At 45.2% G+C, this 23,028-nt stretch overlaps 1 protein-coding gene across 1 annotated transcript in view; it reads right to left on the bottom strand.

Annotated features, from left to right (window-relative positions):
* The window catches only part of ASPSCR1 (ASPSCR1 tether for SLC2A4, UBX domain containing), a 37,911-nt gene extending 20,691 nt beyond the window's left edge, over positions 1–17,220 (bottom strand). Inside the window, exons 1-5 of the mRNA XM_008921779.2 lie at positions 17,080–17,220; positions 13,214–13,314; positions 6,814–6,871; positions 5,933–6,006; positions 4,728–5,166 (exon numbers count right to left, since the gene is read on the bottom strand). Of these exons, the coding sequence (XP_008920027.2) occupies positions 4,728–5,166; positions 5,933–6,006; positions 6,814–6,871; positions 13,214–13,314; positions 17,080–17,205 (798 nt within the window). The 5' untranslated portion in view covers positions 17,206–17,220. The remainder of the gene's footprint in view (positions 1–4,727; positions 5,167–5,932; positions 6,007–6,813; positions 6,872–13,213; positions 13,315–17,079) is intronic.
* Positions 17,221–23,028: the final 5,808 nt, after the last annotated feature.

Here is a 23,028-nt window from a genome sequence, read left to right as displayed (position 1 = left end):
GTATGTAACCATTTCCTTGCCACTCTACAGGCAGCACACAACTTACACAGGTGCTATCCTTCATTCCACAGACTAGAGTGCCCTCAGAAGCTTTTTCATCCACCACGCACTCCTGGCTTGCATTGTGTCTTGTGTTCTCTTTGCTTCACATTCTCTTGCCACAGAGCCAGGGCCCACTCCTTTTCTCCTTACTCTAGAGAACAATCCTTTGCTTTGGTAAGATAGTTTTTGACCTGTTTGGCTCTCTGAACTAAACCACTGCACGGATCCACTGCACACCTTTCAAATTTTTATCCTGGTGTCTGCTGTGCAGAAAGGTCCCTTAAACAGTGAAAACTCCTTTCATTTTGCACTTACAAAGTACTTTGCACGGAGTTCAGCCTTTGGTGCAGCCAGAGCACACCGATGAGAGGGGAGCAGTTCTCTGTAGGCATCAGCTGCAATAAAGGTACTTAATACTGGCAACTTTCCCTCCAGCCCAGAGGATCCATGCCGCACAGACACCCCTCTCCCCTGCCCAGCAGGGTACAGGCAGCCTGGCTGCCTGCTCCCCTGCCTCCAGAGCCTAGAGCTGGGTGTCACAATGGCAAACCTTCCAGCAAAACTATGGCCTGGCCTAGGACTGTGGCTGCAGTTATGAAAAAAACAAAATAAAAAAAAAAAAAAAAAACCAACACCAAGACCCACAACACCAAAAAAACCTAAATCAAAGCCCCAGCCACTTAGACCAAGGTGTCCTATTTGCCATCTCTGCAGGCAGCAGGACACTATGGATCCCTCTCCAGGAAAGGTTATGTGCTTGCTGCTCTCTCTTACGCCCAAAGCAGCAGCTGTGTCTGTGTGTGAATACAAACTATGACCAGAGTCAAGCACATAAGAGGCAGTTACACCTCCTGGCTCTCACACAAGTCAAGCTTTCTAAATTCCAAAACGGTTTAAAGGCACAAACATACAGAACAGCACACTGAAGGCTACAGGAGATGAAGGGAGGACACAGCCCGTGGCTGAAGAGGCCCGGAGGAACAAAAACTTTGGTAGTTAGTTCAGCATTTCTTCCCAGTCAGTTTTCAGCCTAACACGGCTGTAGGCTCTGTGAATGAACCCACTGCCCATTTCTTCTCCCCTCATTCCCTCATACACTCTTTCCAATCCTAATTAACACTCCTCCCTCCATCCAGTCTCCCTTCCCCCAGGCCCCTTGGGAACAGGAGTCTTCTCAATTGTCAAAAGCACAACACAAATTACAAGGCAATGTTCACTCTACTTGTGGGCACTAAAGGGTAATTTGAGAAATTAAAAGAGCGAGGTTGTGTGGGTGGGACCCTTGGCTACTTTTAGAAAGTTGAGCAGGGTCAGCCCTAACCAGCGGGTGAAGGAGCCTGATTGCAGCTTTCCCGGGGCCCAGGGAGGGGGAGGTGCCCAGTGCTGCAGAAGGGACCCCAAGCGCCCAGGACCACCCTCTAGGAAGGAGCCTTGCTGTCCCATGATCCAGTGAGGGCACATCTACATCAGAGGCCAGAGAATTAATCGGGCCTCCCCAATAACCAGGTATACTTTAATCTCCTTAAACAGGTTCAAGTTTCATTTCATTCTAAACACCTCCTGAAACTGGACTTCTTCCCAAAAAAACCCCAAACTCAAAAGACTGAAGAGACATATCCTATGGTACGTTGTGAAGGGTGCTAGGATATGATGGAGAGAACTCCCAAAATCTCCATTAACAAATCCTAAAGTTACTGTTTAGTAATGGCTCTAACAAGCACTTTAGCAAATCCCAACAGCAGCAGGTTTCCACAGGGAAAAGGCCAACCCTTGTTCAAACCATGGTGACAGCTAAAGACTGCCACCAAGGCACAGAGAATGATGACATGGCAGAGGGCAGACATATTCCAGTCCTAAGTGTTCACTCCTCTGCCTTGCTGTGGGCTCCAAAAGTCCTGAAGTGCAGACGGAATCCAAAAACTAACTTCCCACAAACGATTACAAAAGAGGCTCCACGAACACCAAGCCACTTCCCAGCCCACTGCAAAGCCAATGTTTTCTGCAACTGTAACAAAAGGTGAGCATTTCCAGTAACAATAAATGGCCACCACATGGATGTTCTACCTTCCATTATGTAACCTGGAAGAAAGCAAGCTGTGCACTTTGCTGTTCTATTTCTGTCAAAGATCTCTTCCAAGAGCCAAAGATGCTGCATTAAGGTTTGGCAACTTCCTTCTTCAAAGTCTATACTTCTACCAAAGCTGAGATGTCAGGTCCTTTCCAGTGAGGCTGAAGCCACACGTTCACAGCAGTGTCTATGTAAGTGCAGTCTACATGACAAAACCAGGTGTTAGGAAGAATGCAATTCACTGTAGTCACCACTCTGGACCCAAGGAAGCAGGTAAGCTGAGGAAAACTTTTATTTCATTTTGGGTGAAGTAGTGGCTATAGTGCTTTCCACAGCAGCAAGCTCTCCCCAGTGACCCACTTCCTCCCCACCACCTCTGGGAGCCCTAATCTCGTGGGGAATCTGGTGTAAAGTTACTTTCTAATAATTAACGTTCTGACATCAAAGTCAGCACGCAGCTGTCTGTAAACCATCTTTAGCCCAAGAAACGAAGGGACGCCGGCACAGATTTTATCCAGCCTCTCTCTTCAGCTTCAAAAACCACACACAGGCAAGCATTAATGGGAAGATTCCTTTATAAAAATGGACCTTTGATGTTTAAAAATAATTTGTTTTGTTTTGGGTTTTTTCCTCAGGACTGAAAAGGGACAAAAAGCAGATGCCATGTGGCTTGCCCTGCTTGGCTGTTGCCGCTGAGAGTAAGGAGAGCAGAGGATGGCAGGAATGGAGGAGGGAACAAAATGTAATCAATCAGCAGCAAAAGCACCAGAGATCAAAGGGCTTGAAAGCAGCCGTCAAAATCACATGCTGTTTAACACAAGGACAGAACCCCCCCAACAGAATCTGCAGCTGCTCCCAAAGCTGTTTTCAGACTGGAAGGGCGGCTGGCTCCAGAAGTGCCTCCGAGTGGTTTGAACTGGACTACGATTCTGAGAAAGATACCAGTTCATCAGAGTCCTTCAACCACCAGCACTCAGCCCGTGCCCAACACCACAGCTCCACGTCAGGCTGTGAAGTCAGTGAAATGATGGAGGGAGTTCTGCCCCTCCAGCCAGCGTGCAGAGAAGCATGGGCAACAGGACTGGTGAAGGATACCACCACAAACCCTGACACTGCTCCCTCCCCTCCCAGACACAACGGAAACTCCTCCTTTACAAATCGCTCATAGGTGAGAGTGCAACTGAAACAAGCAACACGTGAGACTGGACAAGTCACCCAGCCCACTGTTTAGTTTTCCAAGCTCAGGGTCTATTCTAAAATGTGAAATAACACTGCTTAGACGGACCCAAACATGTTTCTAATATACCGAAATATTCACCACTGGGTTGGCAAGGCCTCTTTCTGTTACTTGTGCAATTCATAACTGCTCCAGAGTCCTTCCAGGGTCTGGTTTCTGTTCCTAAACAATTCAGAACTCATCAAGAATGAACTGCAACCACAAAGAAGTCAACCAAGGTAGAGTCTCTACATCAACAAGAAAACATCCACAGTCTTGCTAAATTCCTCCTGGACTGACCTCCCTTTGAAGCTCCCCATGCATCCTTTATTTCTATTTATAGTTTTTCACTATTCGATCCTGGCTGGATCAGAACCAGAGAAGAATTCAAACCTCTAACTCTACAGGGTACCAAAGAGGCAGAAACAAGGAAGGGGATCTCTGAAGACGAAAGCAGCTACAGGAACGATGTGTGCAGTGAAGGAGCAAGGAAAGAACTGGTCACTGAGAATCCAGAATGTGAAACTCATAGTGCACAATAATGAGGAGTAAGTTATTAACTGAATGACTCCTGTGCTTAATTTTAAGCTGCTTTCCAGACATACCCAACCTTGCTGAAGGCATTCAATTCCATACAGCTGCCCTACAGAAAGCACACCTCACATCATTCCCAGGTCACCCTGGGATGGCATCACAGCACTCTTCAGCCATCAGTTCTGGTATCTCTACATGGGCTCAAGCATTTTCAGTTTTCACAAACACAGTTTTACTTCAGAGACATCAACAACAGAGACACGTGCAATTCGTCTTTCTAGGAAAGGGGTTAAAGAGAGGTAGACTTAACATTTAAGAAGCAGGATATTTTAGATCAAGACAGAAAACACTTCTATAAGCAAGCAGAAATACAGAAGGAAAAGGATGGAAGGTTTCTGCTTCATCTGCAATATTAAGAAAATTAAATCGAAGACCAAACTCTGCTCATCTTTAGCAAAACTACACATCAGATTTGAAGAGACAAACAAGTACCTAGGGCTCAGGCGACAAAGTGGGCGTTGGTTCATGAAATCTGCATGAAATTCGAGGCACAGAGGTGTAGGCTCTCCTGGACTGTGATTTAACGCAGCTGTGTTGTTTCTATTTGAACCACTCATCAAGGACACCTAAAGGTTTAAAGTTTTGCTTGCCTCTGGACAGCAAATTCTTAAGCTCACATCCTTCCTATTTCCTACTTCCTTACTGAACTCAGGCAGAACTGTATGTCACCAAGGTACCTAACCCTATGACATGGGGAAAAAAGGCTTAAATCTGGAAACATCTTTTTCCTCATGGGAGCTCAGCCTCAGGCAAGGCAGGATAAAGAAAAGCCCTCATTGCCCAAACTGCAAACACGTATTCCCTTACCTGTTCTCGCTCCTTTTGAAATTCTTGGCTGTTCTTAGACTTCTTTGGCTTAGAAGGGCCTCCAGGGCTGGAAAAAGTTGTTGGCATCTTTGAAGATGGCATATCTAACCCAAAGGATGGTGTAGCTACAGAAGAATCCCCCAGACGCTCTCCATCTCCAAAAAAAGGAACAAATGGGGTATGTTCGGGCTCTGAGGAAGGCCACAGTTCCTCCAAGCTAGCATGAGTTTCTTTAGTCGAGTCTTGCTTGTGTGTGCTGCTGTTTAAAGACATGGCCACATCCCTGTGGTCCAAGTCCTTTGGGAATGTGGTTGCTTGAGGTAGGAGCACATCCTCTGCTCCCTCCATAGAGCGTGGCCTCACTGTTGGCTCATTACAAGGCACCATGGCGCCCACAGCTTCCTCCTGACCAGATGAACTGCGTTTCTTCATGACAACTCTTTAAGAAGACACCAACAGGAATAAAAATAAAATCACAATTCTAAGAGTATTGCCCTCCCCATTCTCAATGTGACCGTGACACAAAGGCAACAGCTGATTCAAATGCACCCCTGATTTAACAATTTGCTTCTTCCAGACACTCACAGAGCACAACCTCCAGTTGCTGTGAAGGGAGGGGTAGGGGACCAGGGGGTTGTGCAACAAAACAGAACAGGAACCTGCTCCACCAGAAGAAAACTGTCTTCCAGGGGAAAACAGCAGTCAGTTGTAAAGCACAGCTTCTAATCACTCCTGCCTTCTGTAAATACTGCAAGGAGCTGGCCAGGAGATCATAGAAAGGTTGCCCCTGTCCCCACCTCACCCTCCAACAGACAGAAGGAACTGCAGGGGCTGGGAGTTCAGTGCCTGAGATCCAGAGCAGGGAAGAATGAAGTGGTAGCTGATTGCCCTCTCAGAAAGACTTTTAACTTTGAATTGTCTGTTCCAATCACAGAAGAAAAAAAAAAAGAAGAAAAAAAAAAAAAGAAAAGAAACAAACAAGCTCTTTTAATCTGCACATGACTAGTCAGTGCCAGCATCTGCAGCTGTGGGAAGCACATCTGGGCAGCAGTTTGAGATAAACAGGCAAATGCAATAATTACTGAATGCCACAATGTTTGTAGTTTTCAAATTTTTTTGCCCCTTTTTTTGGTATTTGAAACAAAATAAATTCACCACCAGAGTGGAAAGGAAAAATAACGAGGCCAAACTTTGTTCCTCCCAACCTGACAATGGCACTGCCTCCAGTCAGGCCAAGTGACTTCAGTGTTGTCTTCTCCAGGGCATCTTTTCCTGATATCTGCAACAAAACCAAAGGAGAGTAATTATGGCCACTGCTTGCCCAGGAGAGCACATATAGTGCTCTTTCTAGAAAGAAGCCTGTATCAAAAGAAGCACCACACAGCACCAGAAACAGATCAAAACTCATTCTTTCTACAGTTCTAAATCAGACCTGAATCTGTATTCACCTATACTGTTTTACCACATTCACAGCTTATTAAGTGATCTCAAGGGAAGATGACCTACGTGTATTTTTGTCCCATACACACACCCAAATGGGATCAAACTGCAGCAAAGCATTACTTTTACGGCAGAAGTTAAACGACAGGCAGCACCTCAGAGCTGCAGGACAGCCGCCTTCCTTACATACACCTCTCATCTGCCTGCAATGACCTGTTCCAGAATAAAGACAATCTGTCCACAGAGGTCAGTGGGAAGTGAAGGGGACAGCCAGGGAGAGCAAATTCCATAATACGCACATACAAAATATTAAACAAAACTTTAATAGCAGAAGATCAAAACACAGAGAAAAGCAAATATTTATTAAAATGAAACCACTGTTTTGACTCAAGCTTTAAAAGAAGTTGGAAAGAAAAACACAAACAGGTCATTGAGCTCATTTTATGGGCTCAGAGATCTCAACGTCCCAGGGTTCTGTTCCAAGAGAGCTTTTTTCCACACAGACACGTCATGCTTTGAAAAGACCAACATTTTTCTACTTCCTCTCTCAAGAAAGTTCAAAAGAAACACTTTCCAGGTTGGAAAGTAGAGCTAAGTTTTTTCTTATTTTTTAGGGTTGACAGTTGAGAGGCCTTTGCTGCCTTACCTCATCTCGCATGTAAATACAGACTGGAGAGAATTCACCATGCTGTTCCATCAACTCCCTGCAAGAAAGAGCAAAACACTGCAGCATCTGCACAACAGCCCACCCCCTCCAAAACCAGTGCAGAGTAACGGTACAAAGTGAAATCAGCTGGCAATACTCTCCTCCATTTTCCTCCAGCAATAACCATTACATAGTTCACGGGATCTCTCTTAGACATTAGGTAAAGAATTTGCTCCAATGCATTCACTTTTCCTTAAACATGGTCTAAAAGTTTAATAACAAAGCAGAAATAATTAAAGTTAATTCATAAATTAATTGATCTTACTAGATAAATTTGAGCTCGTCATTCTTTGTGTGCCTCAGTACCCAATCTGGACATGACTTAATTACACTTGCTCTTTTTAATCCCTTATCTAAGCTAAAGACTTCTTTACTGTTTACAGTCACTGAACTTTCCCTGGGGAGAGGTCCATTTCTTTCCACATATGCACAGCAACAAATAGAATTAAATACTGCTCGAAAGCAAATAAACTGTGGACAAAGAATTTGCCTGTCTTAGTGTCAGTTTAAAAAAGAAAAAAGAAAGTAAACAAACAAACAAAAAAAGGAACAGCAGAAACTTCCAGATTCTGGAGACCATGGAGAAAATAGGCAAAGGAAAGGCTGTCACTCTAGACAAAGTGAAAATCAACCCATATTTAAGCATTTCAGAGACACAGGACACATATTAGCAATTATGCAAACTTCTGACACGCCATCTGCAGAGGAAAACATAAGTGAAGATCATCATCAAAACAGGGAAAAACCAGTAAGATGCTACTCTTTCCATTTTCCTCTAGATAACAATTCTGAGGCATTCCAGTAAAAGAGAAGCTTTATTGCATATTCACATGATCAAACACAGAAGATGGACAGGGAAAAGACAATCACTGCCTTTCATAGCAAGTCTCAGTTCTCACCTAGCCAAGATGATGTGATTTCAAAAGGAAGAAAATAAGGATTGGCACTTGCAGCAAGAAATCCTCAGATGTCAGTAGAAATGTAAAAAGAGCCTTAAAGAATTAACCAGTACATTATGCTGAAGCACTGAAATCAGTGAGAGCATTAGATCCAACACCAGAAGAAACTCTCTTTCATCTTGGTCTCCACTCCAGCAAAGCGAAACTCAAACTGAAATCAGCTGAGAACATGGTAAATCATGACATTAAGGAGAATAGTTTGCTTCTCACTCCAAGCATACCAATGGTAAAAGGTGACTAGGAAAACACTGTCCACTTCGAGACAGTGGTGGTTTGGAAAGAGACTTGGCTGAATTCTCGAAAGCATTTTTTTCAGAAGCTTCAGATTCAGACATTTCAACCTAGCTCAGCCTGGGTAACTACAAAAGGTGAGAATGTTGCCCCAGGATATTCCCCATCAACACAATGAGAACTGATGAGGTTTATCCTTCTCCTTACACCCCAGCAGCTCTTGTTAGCAGATTCTGTCCCAAGCTCCCTGCCCTTGCAGTTACACCAGGATATCCCCTGGTAAGGAGCAGTATGTACCATCTGCACTGCAACAGCTGGTTTATCATCAAACGTAAAACACCGGCAATTCTTCCTCATGGTAAACTTCGCTTGGTCTTACTGATCTCTGCACTCCAGTCTCAGGGAGGGAATGGCTTTCCACTCACCCCACCAGGAAACCACCACCCATCACCTGTGACTCGAAGAGAAACCACCTCTCTGCAAAGCAGCTGAGGAAATCCCCTTGGCAGCCCAGGAACACGACACATCCTTGCTCAGCTCCTGAGGCCTCTGGAGCCAGTTCCTGAGCTCAGGTTGCCATTTTATGCTCGACTACACCAGCGTTTGTTACTGAACACCTGAGGAGCTCTGCAAATGACTGACAGGGTTATGTGAACACTTCCACTTAGCTGCCTCTTCAGCCACCAGATTCTAATCTCTGCAGTGAACTTCACAAGAAAAAACAAAACCTGCAGGACCCTAGCAGCCTTAAGAAGAATCCAGTATTTTTCACTGAAAATTAGATGTTTTGAAAAGATATTTCTACTTCAAGCATTACTCTGCATTGTTTATAATTTCCCAGTAGGAGTAATAGCCGCACCTTCTCCTAAATATATCCACAAAACATTGATCAACTTGGCATTCAAATGTCAAAAACTGAAGTAGGAACTCAGACTGCTTTTATCTAGTGCATCACTTACACCTATACTTGTACCTTCAGGGTATAGTCTCTGTCTTGTGGTTAAATTTGTGAGCGTTGTTCCTGGGGGCTGGGACAGGGAATAACTGTATGAACACGATATCAGTGATCAAGGCTAGCTTCATTCTGACTTTTCCCAGACAAGAGCTTAATTAACAGAATTCCACTACTTAAAACATTCTGCCTTCAGCATCATGCAGTTTAAACATGTATTTTGAGATGCAGTATTACCAGACACAAAGTTATCTCAAGGATTTATGTAGAAAAAGGATCCCTAAGAACAGTTAAAATCCAAGCAGTCAATGAAGTGTCTAGTTCTGAAGTGACTGTACATTCCATGGTCTCTGCTGCGGCCACACTGACTGCTGCTGTTAGAAAGGCTTCTGCTTCATAGCTGGGAACTCCATAAACAGGCATGCAATAAACCCAATCATTACGGAAAGACCACCTCAGGACAGGGATAACATTTTCTGTTCAGGTAACAAGGAAATAACCCTTCCCACTTCAGCAACCTGCTTGCCCAGCAGAAGACCAGAGTCTGCATACCCAAACACATCTTACTGCTCTAGATGCAGTGGTTCTAAGAACCTTAAGTATCACCCTAATGTTCACAGTTACTTAACAACAACTTTCTCAATATTATATCACTTAGTCTTTCTGTTATGTCCAAAATACTTCACAAAGGAGCTGATTAAAAGAATACATATATACAATCAATGTCTTACACCATACTGTAACACAAATCTATTTAGCCCAGCACAAAGTGACAAAAGAAACTGAATGGGGAAGGAGTCAACCAGCCTACGGAGCAGAAAATGAAGGGAAGTAGCCATTAAATTCCATGAAAATTCATCAAGGACATTTACACTTAGACTCAAAACTCAGCTGCAATGACATGTAAGTGAAACAGCTGCAACCAGAAGTCACTCGGGACCGAAAGAACCACTGCAAAACTATGATACTGAACCCTTGAGTAATTCTCAAAGAGCAAGAGAAGATCAAAGACTTCCAGATGGAGGATGTGGGGGAGCAAACCTGTTAAGCACAGGCCAGAACTAAGACTTCTGTTTGGTTTAATTGTAGCAGTCTATACGCCATTTTGATCAAAAGCTTAAAACTTAAAAGCTTGCAACGCCACAGCGGTATGGGACAAGGTGAGTCACAAAGAAACCCAGAGGTAGCAAATCCAAACTGAGCAACCTGTAAAACCAGTCCTGAGGGTCAGATCTAGTTTAGGAAAGTCAGGGGCTGAGAACTACTTCCAGACCAGCTGCAACACATCCCAAAGAGTTTATAGTCCCAAGGCACCAGTCTTTCAGAACAGTTCTCCCAGCCACAACAAATCCTATTGTGCAGAAGGAGACAGACACACCAGTGCATCCAAACTACTATATTCAAGCTTCAGACTATGAAATACAGTTAACTCTCCAACTCAAGGTGAACAACCAAACCAACATCAGAATAGTCTGCCTCCATTTGTAGTTCCACAATTAGTTATTCTCTGTCAGGGACAGAAAGCCCTATACAATGCTCTGCAGGAATCAAGAGATTAAGTTTCTCATACAAAGGAGCATAATATTGTGATTCAAGACTCAGACTCCAACCTCCCTCTCTCCTCTGGCAGCAGTACCCGAGTAAGTTCCCAAGGCCAATGCCTGACGATGAAAGGCAGAAAAAAACTTGTCTTTATTAGAAAATTGGAACAAAAGATCACCAAAGAGACTGGCCTTTAGCACACCATAGCAAGCTACTGTGCTCAGATTTCTCCAGACAATCCAGGAGAGATACTCATCTCTACCTCAATTCCAATGGGTTTTGCTTCCAATTAGGATCAGCTGTATTCCTACAGGAATCCTCAATAACAGTGCACAAAAGATAAAGGGTTGCTGAAACACAGAGAAACAGTACAGAATCACAGAAATGGCAGACAGAACAGCCCAGAGGAAAAAAAGCTTGAACCTCAAGCTGCCTATCAGGAAAGGTGCATGATCACCATTCAGGAGAAAAGAACCTGAGGCACAATGGAACGTGCCCTCACCAAAGACCCATAGGAGAGCAAGCCAGTTTGACTTACAGAATCTAGTTTCATTCACTTTTCCAAAAACTGCTTTCCACTTCAATCCAAGCAACTCTTTGAGTCATCTTCTAAAAATGTATGGAAAATATCTAAACCTACTGAATGACACCACAGAATTAGTGAAGAGTCACAATTACTATCAAAGATGTCTCTGAGTGTCCAGAGTGCAATCACTCCCACGTACAAGAGCCCACAAAGCTGCTGAAGCTGCCAGGCAGGCAAGAGTGGGAGACAGAAAGGCAGCAGCTCTCCCAGGCCTCACGCTCAAAGAGCAGACGACGCTGTGCACTCAACCGGCCCCTGCAGCACAGACTCCAGGCGAAGATCCCCAGAGACTTGTTTTTGTCTAACTCTTGGAAGCTCCTCCTCCAGCTGCTGCTAATCCATTACATGCACCCACTGAGGGGAAGCACACACATCAAACACACTGTCCTCTCTTTGATGTGCTCCTCTTCAGAAGGGGAACGGCAAGCAGATTAGATTCCTTCATGTAGTGATCTGACAGGGCCTGTAAACATCTTGTGCAAGGACTGCCGCACGCTGAGAGGAGGAGCAACCCTACAATAGCTTCCAGACCTTCTTCAGATCCAATTAGCCGAGATGGACGCTGGAAACCCAGGGGAAATTCCAGTGGATTTAGAATACTTCCCCTCACGCACTTAGAGCAGCTGAGCATTCCAGGAAAATGTCTCCAGTTGGAAAGTCCAAGGAAGGATTCAGCAAATATCAACAATTAGCTGACTAGTTAGTCTACGTGAATCCAAACACACTGAACAGCAGCTCAGCCCATGAAATCCATAAAGATGGCTGTAGATCCAGCTTGTTCTGTGACTAAGTCACACACAGCACCTTTGCCGCTTGTTGAACTTAATCAAAAGTTTGCAAAGCCCATCCAAACATCTCAGCTCAGCTTCAAGAGGGCAGAAAACAGCAGCTGTGTTCTGAACTAGTTAAGAATGCATAGCACAGTGCAGCAGTTAGAAGCTTAAGAGTAGCATGTGTATTAAGTAGTAGTATTACAATAACCTGTAAACAATAAAACCACTTCAAAAGAGCAAAATTATATAAAAAGCTCAAAATTTAAACCGAATAAATAGTCAACTAATGTGTGAGAAAGCCACACAAAGGCTATTTGTCACTGTCAATTATTAACACCCCCACCAGTCTAGCAGTCCCCAAACTGCAACAGGCACTCCTCTCCTCCCAGAGGGCACAAAGGATGCAGTAAGGGACAAGAGGGGACTTAAAACACTTAGGAAAATCATATCTGGGCTTTCTGGCCTACCTCCTTCCTCAATTAAAAGAATTCTTTTCTCTCTAGCATTTACATGAAAACGGTTCCTTTTGACTTCTACTCATAAGTCACAGTGTAGACCTAGTCCCTAACAATTAAAAATAGAATGGCCGCCACAGCTTCAAGGCTTCATCTTCCAAGCCGTGAGAAAAGAACTGTCTTTCAAAACAATTTCAAAACAATACAGTGTTTTTAATTCAAAACTCAAGAGATAACACTGAATGTAGACTGGACTCAAATAATAAGATTTCTAACCCATGTACATACTCAATAAATGTAGAACCATAAATTCTTCCATTTAAGCAGGATCTAATCAGTCTTTTGAAGATTCCACATTAGCCTGCTGAGAGCTCCAGATTTCCCTGAAGAACTTGCACAACAGCAAGCCTCAAAAGCAACAGCAACTCGTTTAAGAACCACCTGCACTACAGGGAACTGCAGCACAGAAATACTGGGGATCAAGATCATCCAGGCTGGCACCTCACCTCTGGCAGTAACTTGACTTCAAACATGTTTGTGTAAAAGGCAGGTGGGGCAACATATCCCAGTTTAGTATAGCTGCTTCACAGCTTTAGCAGTTTGTTACAAGTTTATGCCCTCAATCAGGAGTGCTACTGCAGGATTAAAAAATAATAATAAAACTACGGAGTGTCAAATCTGAAAGAGCAAGGAAAAGGCAAATACATCTGTAATAAAGGAGAAACCACAGTCAAATAACGCAAACTCTACAAATCTGAAGGATTCAGCTGGATCACCATAACAAGTAACTACTGCCATGCAGAGATCCATCCAAACAAGAATTTTCTCACTGCATTGCTCACCTGATTTTTGCAAAATGATTGAGAAGTTCCCACAGAGTCTGTTGGCAGAGGAAGGTGTCTTGCAAACGGGAGCCATCATCTAGTTGTAATGCTATCCGAACCTATTGGAAAAACACAGTGAATTCATCTGAAAATTGAATGAAAACTTTTTTTTCTTCACAACTTTTTAAAGTATTTCAGTGCTCCTTGTCCATATGTGCAGGCATTCTGGCCTGAATTCCAGTTTGTTGGGATGGACTTCTCCTGAGCATGGGGGAGGCCATCCTGGAAAACTAACCAGCTTTCAGGGGCCCCTCTTCCCTGTCATATCTTGAACTGGAACATGTTCAGAGAAAAGCCAGTGCAAACATCCCAAATAATGTGTCATGATGAGCAACTAAGATGTACTGTTTTACACCGGATGAAACTTTACAGAAAGGATCTTCACACCTACATAAAACAAATACCAGTAAGGCAGAAAGGACTGATGCAGCTGCACAACTTAAAATACCAACACAGAGCTCTGTCCACTTCAGCATCAGTTTGCAGAACAACTTCCCTGGGGCAAAACAAGCAGAGTACTTGCACATCCACACAGAGAAAGCAAGAATACAGTCCCCATTGATCCCTGCATTCCTGAAGACCTAAACAACCATTACCAGTCCAACAAAACAACATTTGCAACTCACTGATGCTTTCTAATCACCAAATTTTGACATGCAATACGAGAGTGAAGTAGCAAAAAAATCTTAAAAATAATTCTGGATGTTCAGTTATCAAGTTCTTGAACACCCACAGAAAAAGGCAAGGGCCAGCTAGCTGCCTATTTTAACAGGCTTTCTCCAACCTGGAATGTGAACATCCATGTTCATTAGCTCGTGCTACACACACTTCAGAGAACTGCTTCCCCACTTCTCTCAAAAAAAAAAAAATCCAAAGTATTTCTAAAATGAACACATGCTGGGCTCAGTCCTGAAGAACTTAAACTCCTGACCATCTCAAGAGAAAAGTCTAGCAGCTGACCAAGAGATGGAGAATGGCAGTGCACTTCAGGTGTTCGTGTTTTGGGGTTTTTTTACCTTTTAGAGAATATTAAGCCTTCTCCAGAATGTCTAACTCTTAGGTTTTCCCAATTAGCTCACTTGCCTAAAGAAAAATCCTAAAAAAACCCACAGCCACTAGATGGAACCTGGTTTCTCCAGTCAACTACAGTTTTCTGAAGTCCACAGAAACTGGCCTTATTCCAAAGCCTGAGAAAGACATTAGCCCAGGACAGCCAAAGACACTTTCTTTCATTCTGTGTTTTCACATGTCCCTACCAACACTTTTAGTCAGCTTCACTGTGAGTGCAAGATGTGTGTGCAAGCAGGAGGGCAGAGGGGGAGAGAAAGAGAGGGAGATGGGAAAACAGACACCACACACTCCAGCAATCGACTGTGATTTCCGCGGAGGAATATGTTTGTCATCTGCCTCAGCTCCCACACGTCCTCACAGGACTGCAAATGTTGATCTGCTGGAGACAGGAATTTTTCTACATAAAGGAAACAGTGGCATCATTAACAACGAGCCAACAGAACAATGTCGTTTCATCCCACCACTAACACAACCTCCTGGTTTCTCCTACGTGGGAGACAAGCCTTAGATTATTCTCAGCAACAGCAGAGTGATGACAGCTGACATCACCATTCTGTAAGAATCCAGCCCAGAAACTCTGACTACCAGTTGCATCAGTTGTTGAGCGACAGTTCAAAGCTAAACATGGCACGAAAGTTCTATTCAGTCAATTAGAAAAGTCTCTTTAAAGACCCCAAGCACTACTTAAAATAATAGAGACCAGTGACAATTACCATCTAAGTTTACAAACATTTAAACAAAAGGCTGACAACTTTAACACAAGAGCTGAACTCATGGTCACCTGCCATCACAAGTGGAAATTGTTCCATTTTTCACTAAAGAACTGTCTTATGGGAAACAATGTTTTCTACATGCAAAGGGAAACAATGTTTTCTACGTGCAAAGGCAAATCCAAAAGCTTTCTATTTTTAAAATATCAAATTTGCTGAACAAACTCATAACTTATCGAAACGTGTATTCTGTTTCCAGGGTAACTGCTGTCACCAGAGGGAAGCACACCTACTTCCACCCACATTATCTTAACAGAAGATAGAATAATAGAAGACACAGAATCAGATTCATCCCAACATTACTGCAGCCAGCCAAAATGACCAACTCTGCATCTCAACTGACACCACAGCCCAGTCACAGCCACCTGCCTGTTTTAAACTCCTTAGTCTTTGCACATGCTCCCTGTGACAGGGAATTCTTTTAGTCAATTGTTCTGTACCAAGTCTTTTCTTACACTGTGAAATTCTCCCAAGTGGAATCTCTGCTCAAATTTGTGGGACAGTGACTCTGTTCAGGCTCCACCCTTCACGCACGCATTTGCTGCATCCTCTCACCCCCAGGACAAAGCAATGAGCACTCTGAGAGAAGACTCACTTCTGTAGATTCTTCTGCTGAACTACAACCAAATAGTAACAACTTACACTTCTTTTAGCTCTTCTCTTTTGGGATCTAAACTAGTGATTCCATGCTATAACCTCTCTCCTACAGTGCACAGTCCTTCTTACCCTTTCTCATAATATAACTTTGGGGGGAAAAAATAAAATCACTGTTTTCCTTCAGTACCTCTCAACCTCCCAACTGGACACAAATGTCAGATAAAGTCATCACTGCACCATTTCAACAGAAACACTTTCCTCTGGACGACAAACTCCATTCCATCACAATCTTTCACTGAAAATTTTAAGCAGATGCTCCCAGTTTGTGGTATTTTTTTAACTAAAGACGTCATTTGAAGCACAAACTTCTTTCTACCGCAAAGTCAGAAAGAAGGCATTAGTGCCAAAACAAAGAACATGGAGGTTTTACAGAGAAAAACATCAACATCAGTGACCCCTAAAAGTACATTGCACACCCACAGTGAACTAGAGCAGAGATTCCAAAGCCGCCTCACAACACAAAGTTCACATTTCAACATATCAGTTTCTCTCTGTGACAGCAAGAGCAACTGCCTACAACAAACACCACTAATTTGTCAGCTTGGCTGACAGACATTAAGAGATCAAAACCAATAGACCTGAAACTTTCATAAAAATTGAGAAACTCCCCCTGAGGAAGTCAGAAAGAAGAGCGATGACTGTCAGCAATGACTGTCAGAAATAGACAAATTTTCATTCCTAGGCTACTTAAATAAGACCATACATCACTTTTATGACATAAAAAGTTCACACACATTAACACCTATGCGTCACTTTAACAGTTATGCCTCCAGCCACTACAGTGACACGTATAGATTTTTACACTCCTAAATGTGGCAATAATTCCTAGAGAACACAGCATCCATAAGCCCTTTTCAAATCATACTAAATAGGGACATTTGGCCACTGCTGGGGACAGCACATGTAACAAAAGACTCTAAAGCTGTGTGAACACACCATGACCAGCAATGCTGGGAAAGCAGCAAAAGAGAATTCAAAATCCAGAGGCAGACAACAGCAACTGAAACTGAAATTAGGAAAGGGAACTGAGTTAATCATCAGTGATGCTTAAGTTCCCAGGCATCCACGACTACTAGTCTTTCAGCTCCCCAAATGAACCCGTTCTCCTCCAACACACAGTTGGCACCACATGCTCATGCAGAACATAAGCAAAGACTTTCAACTACTAAATCACCACTTGCCACTGCACTTCAACCTGTCTTCAGCTGGTCTCCTGCACAGGCACTGGCCACACTGAGCTGTGCTCTTGCTCATCAGATAGGATGGGGTCATATCAGCAGAACTGGTAACTCAACAAATCAGGTCACACTGCGTAAACAAACATACCGTGGTTCCAGCTTCTGCTCTGTTAGTGACTGGCACCATCTCCAGCTTGGCATTGTTGGGCAGCCTGGCAAACCTCCACTGCAACGACAGGTCCAAGACACTCCTCTGAAACCTGAAGGAGAACATAGTCTTTGAACAATACAAAGTCCAGGTATTGAGCAACAGAATTCCCCAGAGGCTGACTAGAAGCCATGGAACACGATTCAACAATGGACAACTGGTAAATCAGAAAACAATCGTCAACAAAAGCTATTCTGCAGTTTGTAGAGGTCACAGGGAAAATACTCAAATGTATGTTTTTTCTTAGGCTTTGAAGAGATAAATAACAACTGACTACATAACCAAGCCTGGTTAAATACCAAGATACTCTTGTTTTAGTGCCACTCAGAGAAATGGCCTCTCGATTACGACACCATAAAGGCAGAGGGTCAAAGCCCCAGGTAAGAGGGGAGACGGGTGCTGCCACTGTGTGACCTGGGTGAGGTTCGCGCGTGGGCCGTTTCCGCGCAAGTGACACGGGCCTCGCCGCCCCCAGGCGGAACGTGCACGGGCCATCGGGAGCCTGACCTGACCCTCAGTGTTGGCCCGGCCCGCCAGCACGCCACGCCCGCCCGCGGGTCCGCCGGCCCGGGCACCCCCCGGCGGCGCGGACTTCCGGCAGCCCAGCCGCCCTGCGGGCGGGCCTCTCCAGGGCCGCGGCAGCCGGGGCCCGGCCCGGCTCCGCAGGGACTCACTTCAGGGGGGCCCTTAACCTTTTTTCCGGGCCGGGAACCTTTGGGGCCCCCGGGGCCCGTTTTTCTGCAGACCTCCTCGAGACCTGCGAGAAACAGAGCGTTCCACGGCCGGCCCGCGCCCCGCCGCCCCACACTCCCCTGTGACCCACCTGGAGCAGACCGTTCCGGGCCCCACCCGCACCGTGACCGCCGCCCGCTGGGCGCCAGCACCGACCACCGCGGTCGCCCCCCCACCGCTCCGCCATCTGCCGCCAGCCCGACCCGCGCGCCGGCGGAGCCGGCCCGGGCCCGCCCTGCTGCGGGCCCGCCCCGCCGCGCCCGGCCGCGCCCGAGGGACGGAGCGGGGGAACCGCCCCGCCGGTGCTAAGCTGTCCCGCGAGTCCCGGTCTGGCGGAGCCGGGCCGGAGCGAGCTGTCCGCCCGCACGGGCGCGGTTCCCGGAGCGCGAGGCGCGGGCAGCAGCGCCCCTGAGGCGCAGCGCGGGCGGCTCGGCCGCTCCCCGGCGAAGGCGGGGGCGGACCCCCCCTGCCCGCTGGCCTGTGGGGCGGCTCCGGGCCGGGCCCGCAGCTCCGCGGAGCGGCCGAGGGGAGCGCGCCGCACGTCCGCCGTGCGAGGCGCCCGATGCGCGCCCCTTGGGTTTCCAATGTCGGGATCAGTCACCTGCTCCGAGGAAATAAAACGTTTCCGCGTCGTACCGGGACACCCCCCCGGCAGCGTAAGGGGTGACCCCGGACCGAGCGCATCGGCCCTGCCAGTACCGCGGGCAGCGCCGGCCCGGGCACCGCTGGTGGCCAGAACTCCCTTGGGCTGACGGATTCCTGGCTCTCTCCCGAGCAGGGATACCGAAGATCCCTGCGCCTACAAGGAAGGTTCTCTTGGGCCAAATAACAGCCCTGGCGAACCCCGCATGTCAGAGGGGAGCGTCCTGCCGCGTTCCCAGCGCCACGGGAGTGTCCAGGCAGTGTAACAATCAGGGCATCGCTGGTCAGACCAACCACAGCATCCTGCTGCCCTTGAAAGCCATTTCTTCTCGCCAAAAAAAAGGATAAAAAAGTTGGTTGGAAACCTCATGGCCAGTGCTGCTGCAGAGTCAGCTGGTTAGGTGAGATGGCTACAGCCAAGGAACAGAAATAATCATACATATTACAATACAAAATTTCCCAGAGACTTTATTTCATTTATGGACTTCTCCTTCAGTCTCAGCAAGGCCTTCTTCAGTCAAAGGCACTCTCAGATTCAATGACAGTCTGTTTTGTTTGCTATCATAAAAAAACCCCAACTTTTTAGTTTGAGTAACCACTGGAATTTATTTAGCCTAAGTTGTAACCACATGCCAAATACTTTCTCTACTTCTATATTTATCATATATGTTAAGCTTAAGTCCTCACTGCTACCCCCAGCACCCACAAAAATGTCTGCTTTGCTTGGCTTATAAAGGAAAAAGATCCTTTTAAGGAAAGATGCTTTTGTAAGAGAACACTTGTTTTTACCATATCACCAGGGTGGGAGAAAGGAGAAGGAGAGTGGATGGGAATTTTAATGACGAAGAGACATCTCTTTTCTTATATATGTGGATTCACTGTAACTGTTCAGTGAGATGTAGCAATAATAATAAAGGATGCCCAGGTCTATAACGTTTAAAACAATGCTTTAAAATATCTTTATGTTTGTTCTTTCCATTCCATTGGGCAGTATCATTGCCATAGCACTTATAAAGTGTTCAGGATATATTACATAATTCCCCATCTTTTCAATTGCCTTTTGCTGTAAAATACATGAAGACTTAAGGGCAAGATTGTTCTGAAAGTTGACACACTTTTGCCTAAAAAAGGGTGCAACAAATATCTACAATGTTCAAGTCCTTCTTAGTCTTTAAAATAGGGCAGAGATCCAAAGCTCTTTTAGCATCTCACACATAATGAAGATATCCTGTTCTTCCACTAATTAATACCTTTACAGAAGGTATGAAGGAGAAGAAGCAATTAAGATGGCTCTGTTAACTGCAGTGATTATCCTGCTGCTCAGGCAGAGCAGCCATTCCATTTTAAAAGAAGCATTTTGGGTTACAAAGCCCAAAACACTGGTCTCATTTCTGGGTGGGGGTAGCTCCTATTTGATGTCTGAAGCAGGCAGCTGTTTCCTATTTTGTATTTGGAAGTGACACATCTCTTAAAGAAATGTTGCTCCTGTTAAAAAGATACCAATGTAATTTGAGCTGAACACTTCCAAGTTGCAGGATTAGAGGTGCTCTGGTTATTAATGGCATGGCATAATCAGAAAGTTGCATGGAGGTGAAGGGTCACATTTCATACCCAGAGCCACTTCTAATCTCAAATATTTATCTGAAATTAGAAGCATCAGGAGAGAAAGAAGAGGGAGGTAACTACAACCTGGAGTTCATTAAAGTGCCACAAAGAAAGAGGAACTCATTAGGGAATGGCTGAAAACACTCTTAATTCAGATTTCTGCCACTGGCTGAAGGATGCCTGCAAATCTATCAGGTGAGCCCCAGCCAAACAATGTCCTCCAAAAACTTCTCATAAATTGCATTTCTTTAGTAATTACAGTGAACACACCACAGAATGACGTTCCTTAATCCCACCTTTCAGGCAGCTGGTGCTTTGCTTTCAACATGTAGCCCTGGCACCGTCTGTTTCTGCATTCAGTCACAGGCATACAGGGAGTAACACACATTTGCTTCTTCATAAAGCAGCAAAACCTCTCCCCACTTTTTTTCTTTCTTCTTTCAAAACGAATAGGAAATTAGCTGTGAACATCCAGAAACACATAGTAACCAGCTCCAAAACATGATGCAGAACAAGCTACTTATCACAGTAACAATGATTCTGAAAAGTGTTTCCTGCTGCCTGTACAGACATCACTGACTGCACAGAGTCCTGGAGACATTCAATGCTCGGTTCTCACCCGAGCATCGCCCAGCACGTCACACTTGTACCCAGGCTATGAGCAGGCTCTGCTGCTCTCCCAGAGTGCTTTACACCTCCCAGCCCCAGGGTCACAGGAGGCAGCGGTAGCATGACTGTGCAAAAGTAGGATTGTTCCTGTTGGGGAGTATTGTTCTATGGGGTAACAGACACCACACACACACACACACACACACACACTCTTCTGATCAACACAAGACCCAAGAAACAAACCAGAGAACTTCCACTGAGCCAGGCTGCAGAGTGGCTCAAATGAGGCGTTGAGACCTGGCTACAAAGGGGAACCATACCCATGGCATGAGGCCTTACACAGGACTCCAGGTGTAACCCTCTTGATTCCTGACAGGGAAACACCCAAAGGGCAAGTGCTGGGCCTGCCTTGGTCCTGGCAGGGTATGAGGGAACTCAGAACTGTCTCATAAGCTTTTGCATAGCACAGTCCAATATACTGAACATATAGAACTGTCTTGGGACATAGTGGAATACATTATGCAGGACATTTCACTTTGGAAGGTATTAAACGAAAACAGCATCTCCCTTGACATTATTCCAAATCGTTAAAAGTTTCTTGCTTGCCTCTTACATGCCTCACTCCTACCAATAAAAATGCCCAATCTTGAGTGCCCAGAGCAGGACTCCAATTCTTTCAGCTCTCTCTGAGCTTCCTTTTGTTCTGAGCCTCATCTATTCAATGTAGGCAGTCTCTTATCAAAGGATTAAAACTCACTGAAACCCTCATGCTGAAGGACAGTGTTATAACCTTCTCTAAAATCTGTATTACTTTGATGTTCTCTCAAGTTCAGTATGTCAAGGAGTTGAACGGTACCAGATTTAAATGTCTAGAAGTCAAAGTCTGTCATGCCAGACCCTCCTGCAGCCTTACACTCTTCCTCACAGCCCCTTGCTCTGCCATGGCAGGTAATAAAACATTTTACTGAGCTTTGGAAGGATAACAAGAGTGCTCTGAAAGACCCCTCCTAAGTGACCTGAACCAGAGCTAATAAAGCTAAGACGGGCTCAGTAAAGACAAGCCAGGCAAAATTTAAATTTTTTTGCATCACCTCTTGGGACAAAGGTCTGCAACTTTAACACATATTCCTCTCTGCCCCTAGGTTCTTCCCTGGTGCATGATACTAAGTCCTCTCTTAATGCACCAGCTGGTACAAGGCCTTATGGAGTGCAGGGATTCAGCCCTCCACAGAGAGAAGGAGCACAGGTACCAGAAGGAACACAAGCTCAGCAGCAGGAGGCACGGCAGCTTTTCTCTGAAGGATGGAGTTCAGCAATCTTATCCCTCCTGGTTTCTTGCTGTAGCTATTGGACTATGAGGTCCTGGAGTTGTTTATGCCAACTGCTCCAGCGATCCTGGAGCACTCTGAAGACTTACTGCTCTATCTGTTCAGATTTTGCACCAACAGAGCAGTTTGCAGCTGCAGCTATGCTCCGGCTGACCAACGAGCTCTGCAACTTGCGGAAGCTAGTCCCAGTGATCCATTGCTCAGACCTGGCACAACCAGTGAAGAAAGGATGTTTAGTCCAGTGTAGGGAAAGAGATGATAATATAGGAATGTACTAGGACCACACACCTATCAGGGAGTGAATATAGTGCATTTGTGGAGGGGTATGGTCAATTTAATGGCTATTCCTGGCTATAAAGTTACCATGGGTAATATCAGCATTTACATGAAACATTTGAAGGTAAAAATCTGAGTGAGGACAGAGCAAAAACTGAGAGTAGGTAAGAGTAATTGAAAGATAAAATCCCCAACATGGCAAGCAAACCAAAACAACGTGCTACGTGTGTAGGAAGAAGAGAGCTGAGGACACACTCAGAAAGTCCAAATATGATAAAGTAAAAAATATAGTTGCAGCAGCTGGACAGCCCTAAGTCCTGCTTGACAAAAAGCCCTTCCACGTGCTATTTTAAGACTGTACTATTTTCACCTTTTCTGATCCCAGATAGATTATATTTCCCAGTAAAGACAGCCTCCCTACTCCTTTCTGGAGGGCTGTCAAAGAGCATGAGCTGTCCCATTTTGTACCTACATCAATAACTTAAAGCACAGCATTATCTCTGGTTTTCCTCGGTTTTCAATTCCAAGGGAATTGAAGCACTTCCATAAGGGCAGCACTTCCATGGATTCCCCCTCTCTCAGACGACCGACACTCTGGTGACAACAGGGCTTTTTCTCCAGGATTCTTCTTGCAATCAGTGGAATCGTCCGGGGCCCCCGGGAACAACCGGGAAGAGCCGGCGGCGGTAAACCTCGT

The sequence above is a fragment of the Manacus vitellinus genome, unplaced genomic scaffold (assembly GCF_001715985.3).
Source record: "Manacus vitellinus isolate BGI_N305 unplaced genomic scaffold, ASM171598v3 scaffold_24_pilon, whole genome shotgun sequence".
Lineage (NCBI taxonomy): Eukaryota > Metazoa > Chordata > Aves > Passeriformes > Pipridae > Manacus > Manacus vitellinus.
The sequence above is the reverse complement of the archived record's forward strand: the minus strand, read 5'-3'. Positions and strand labels throughout refer to the sequence as shown.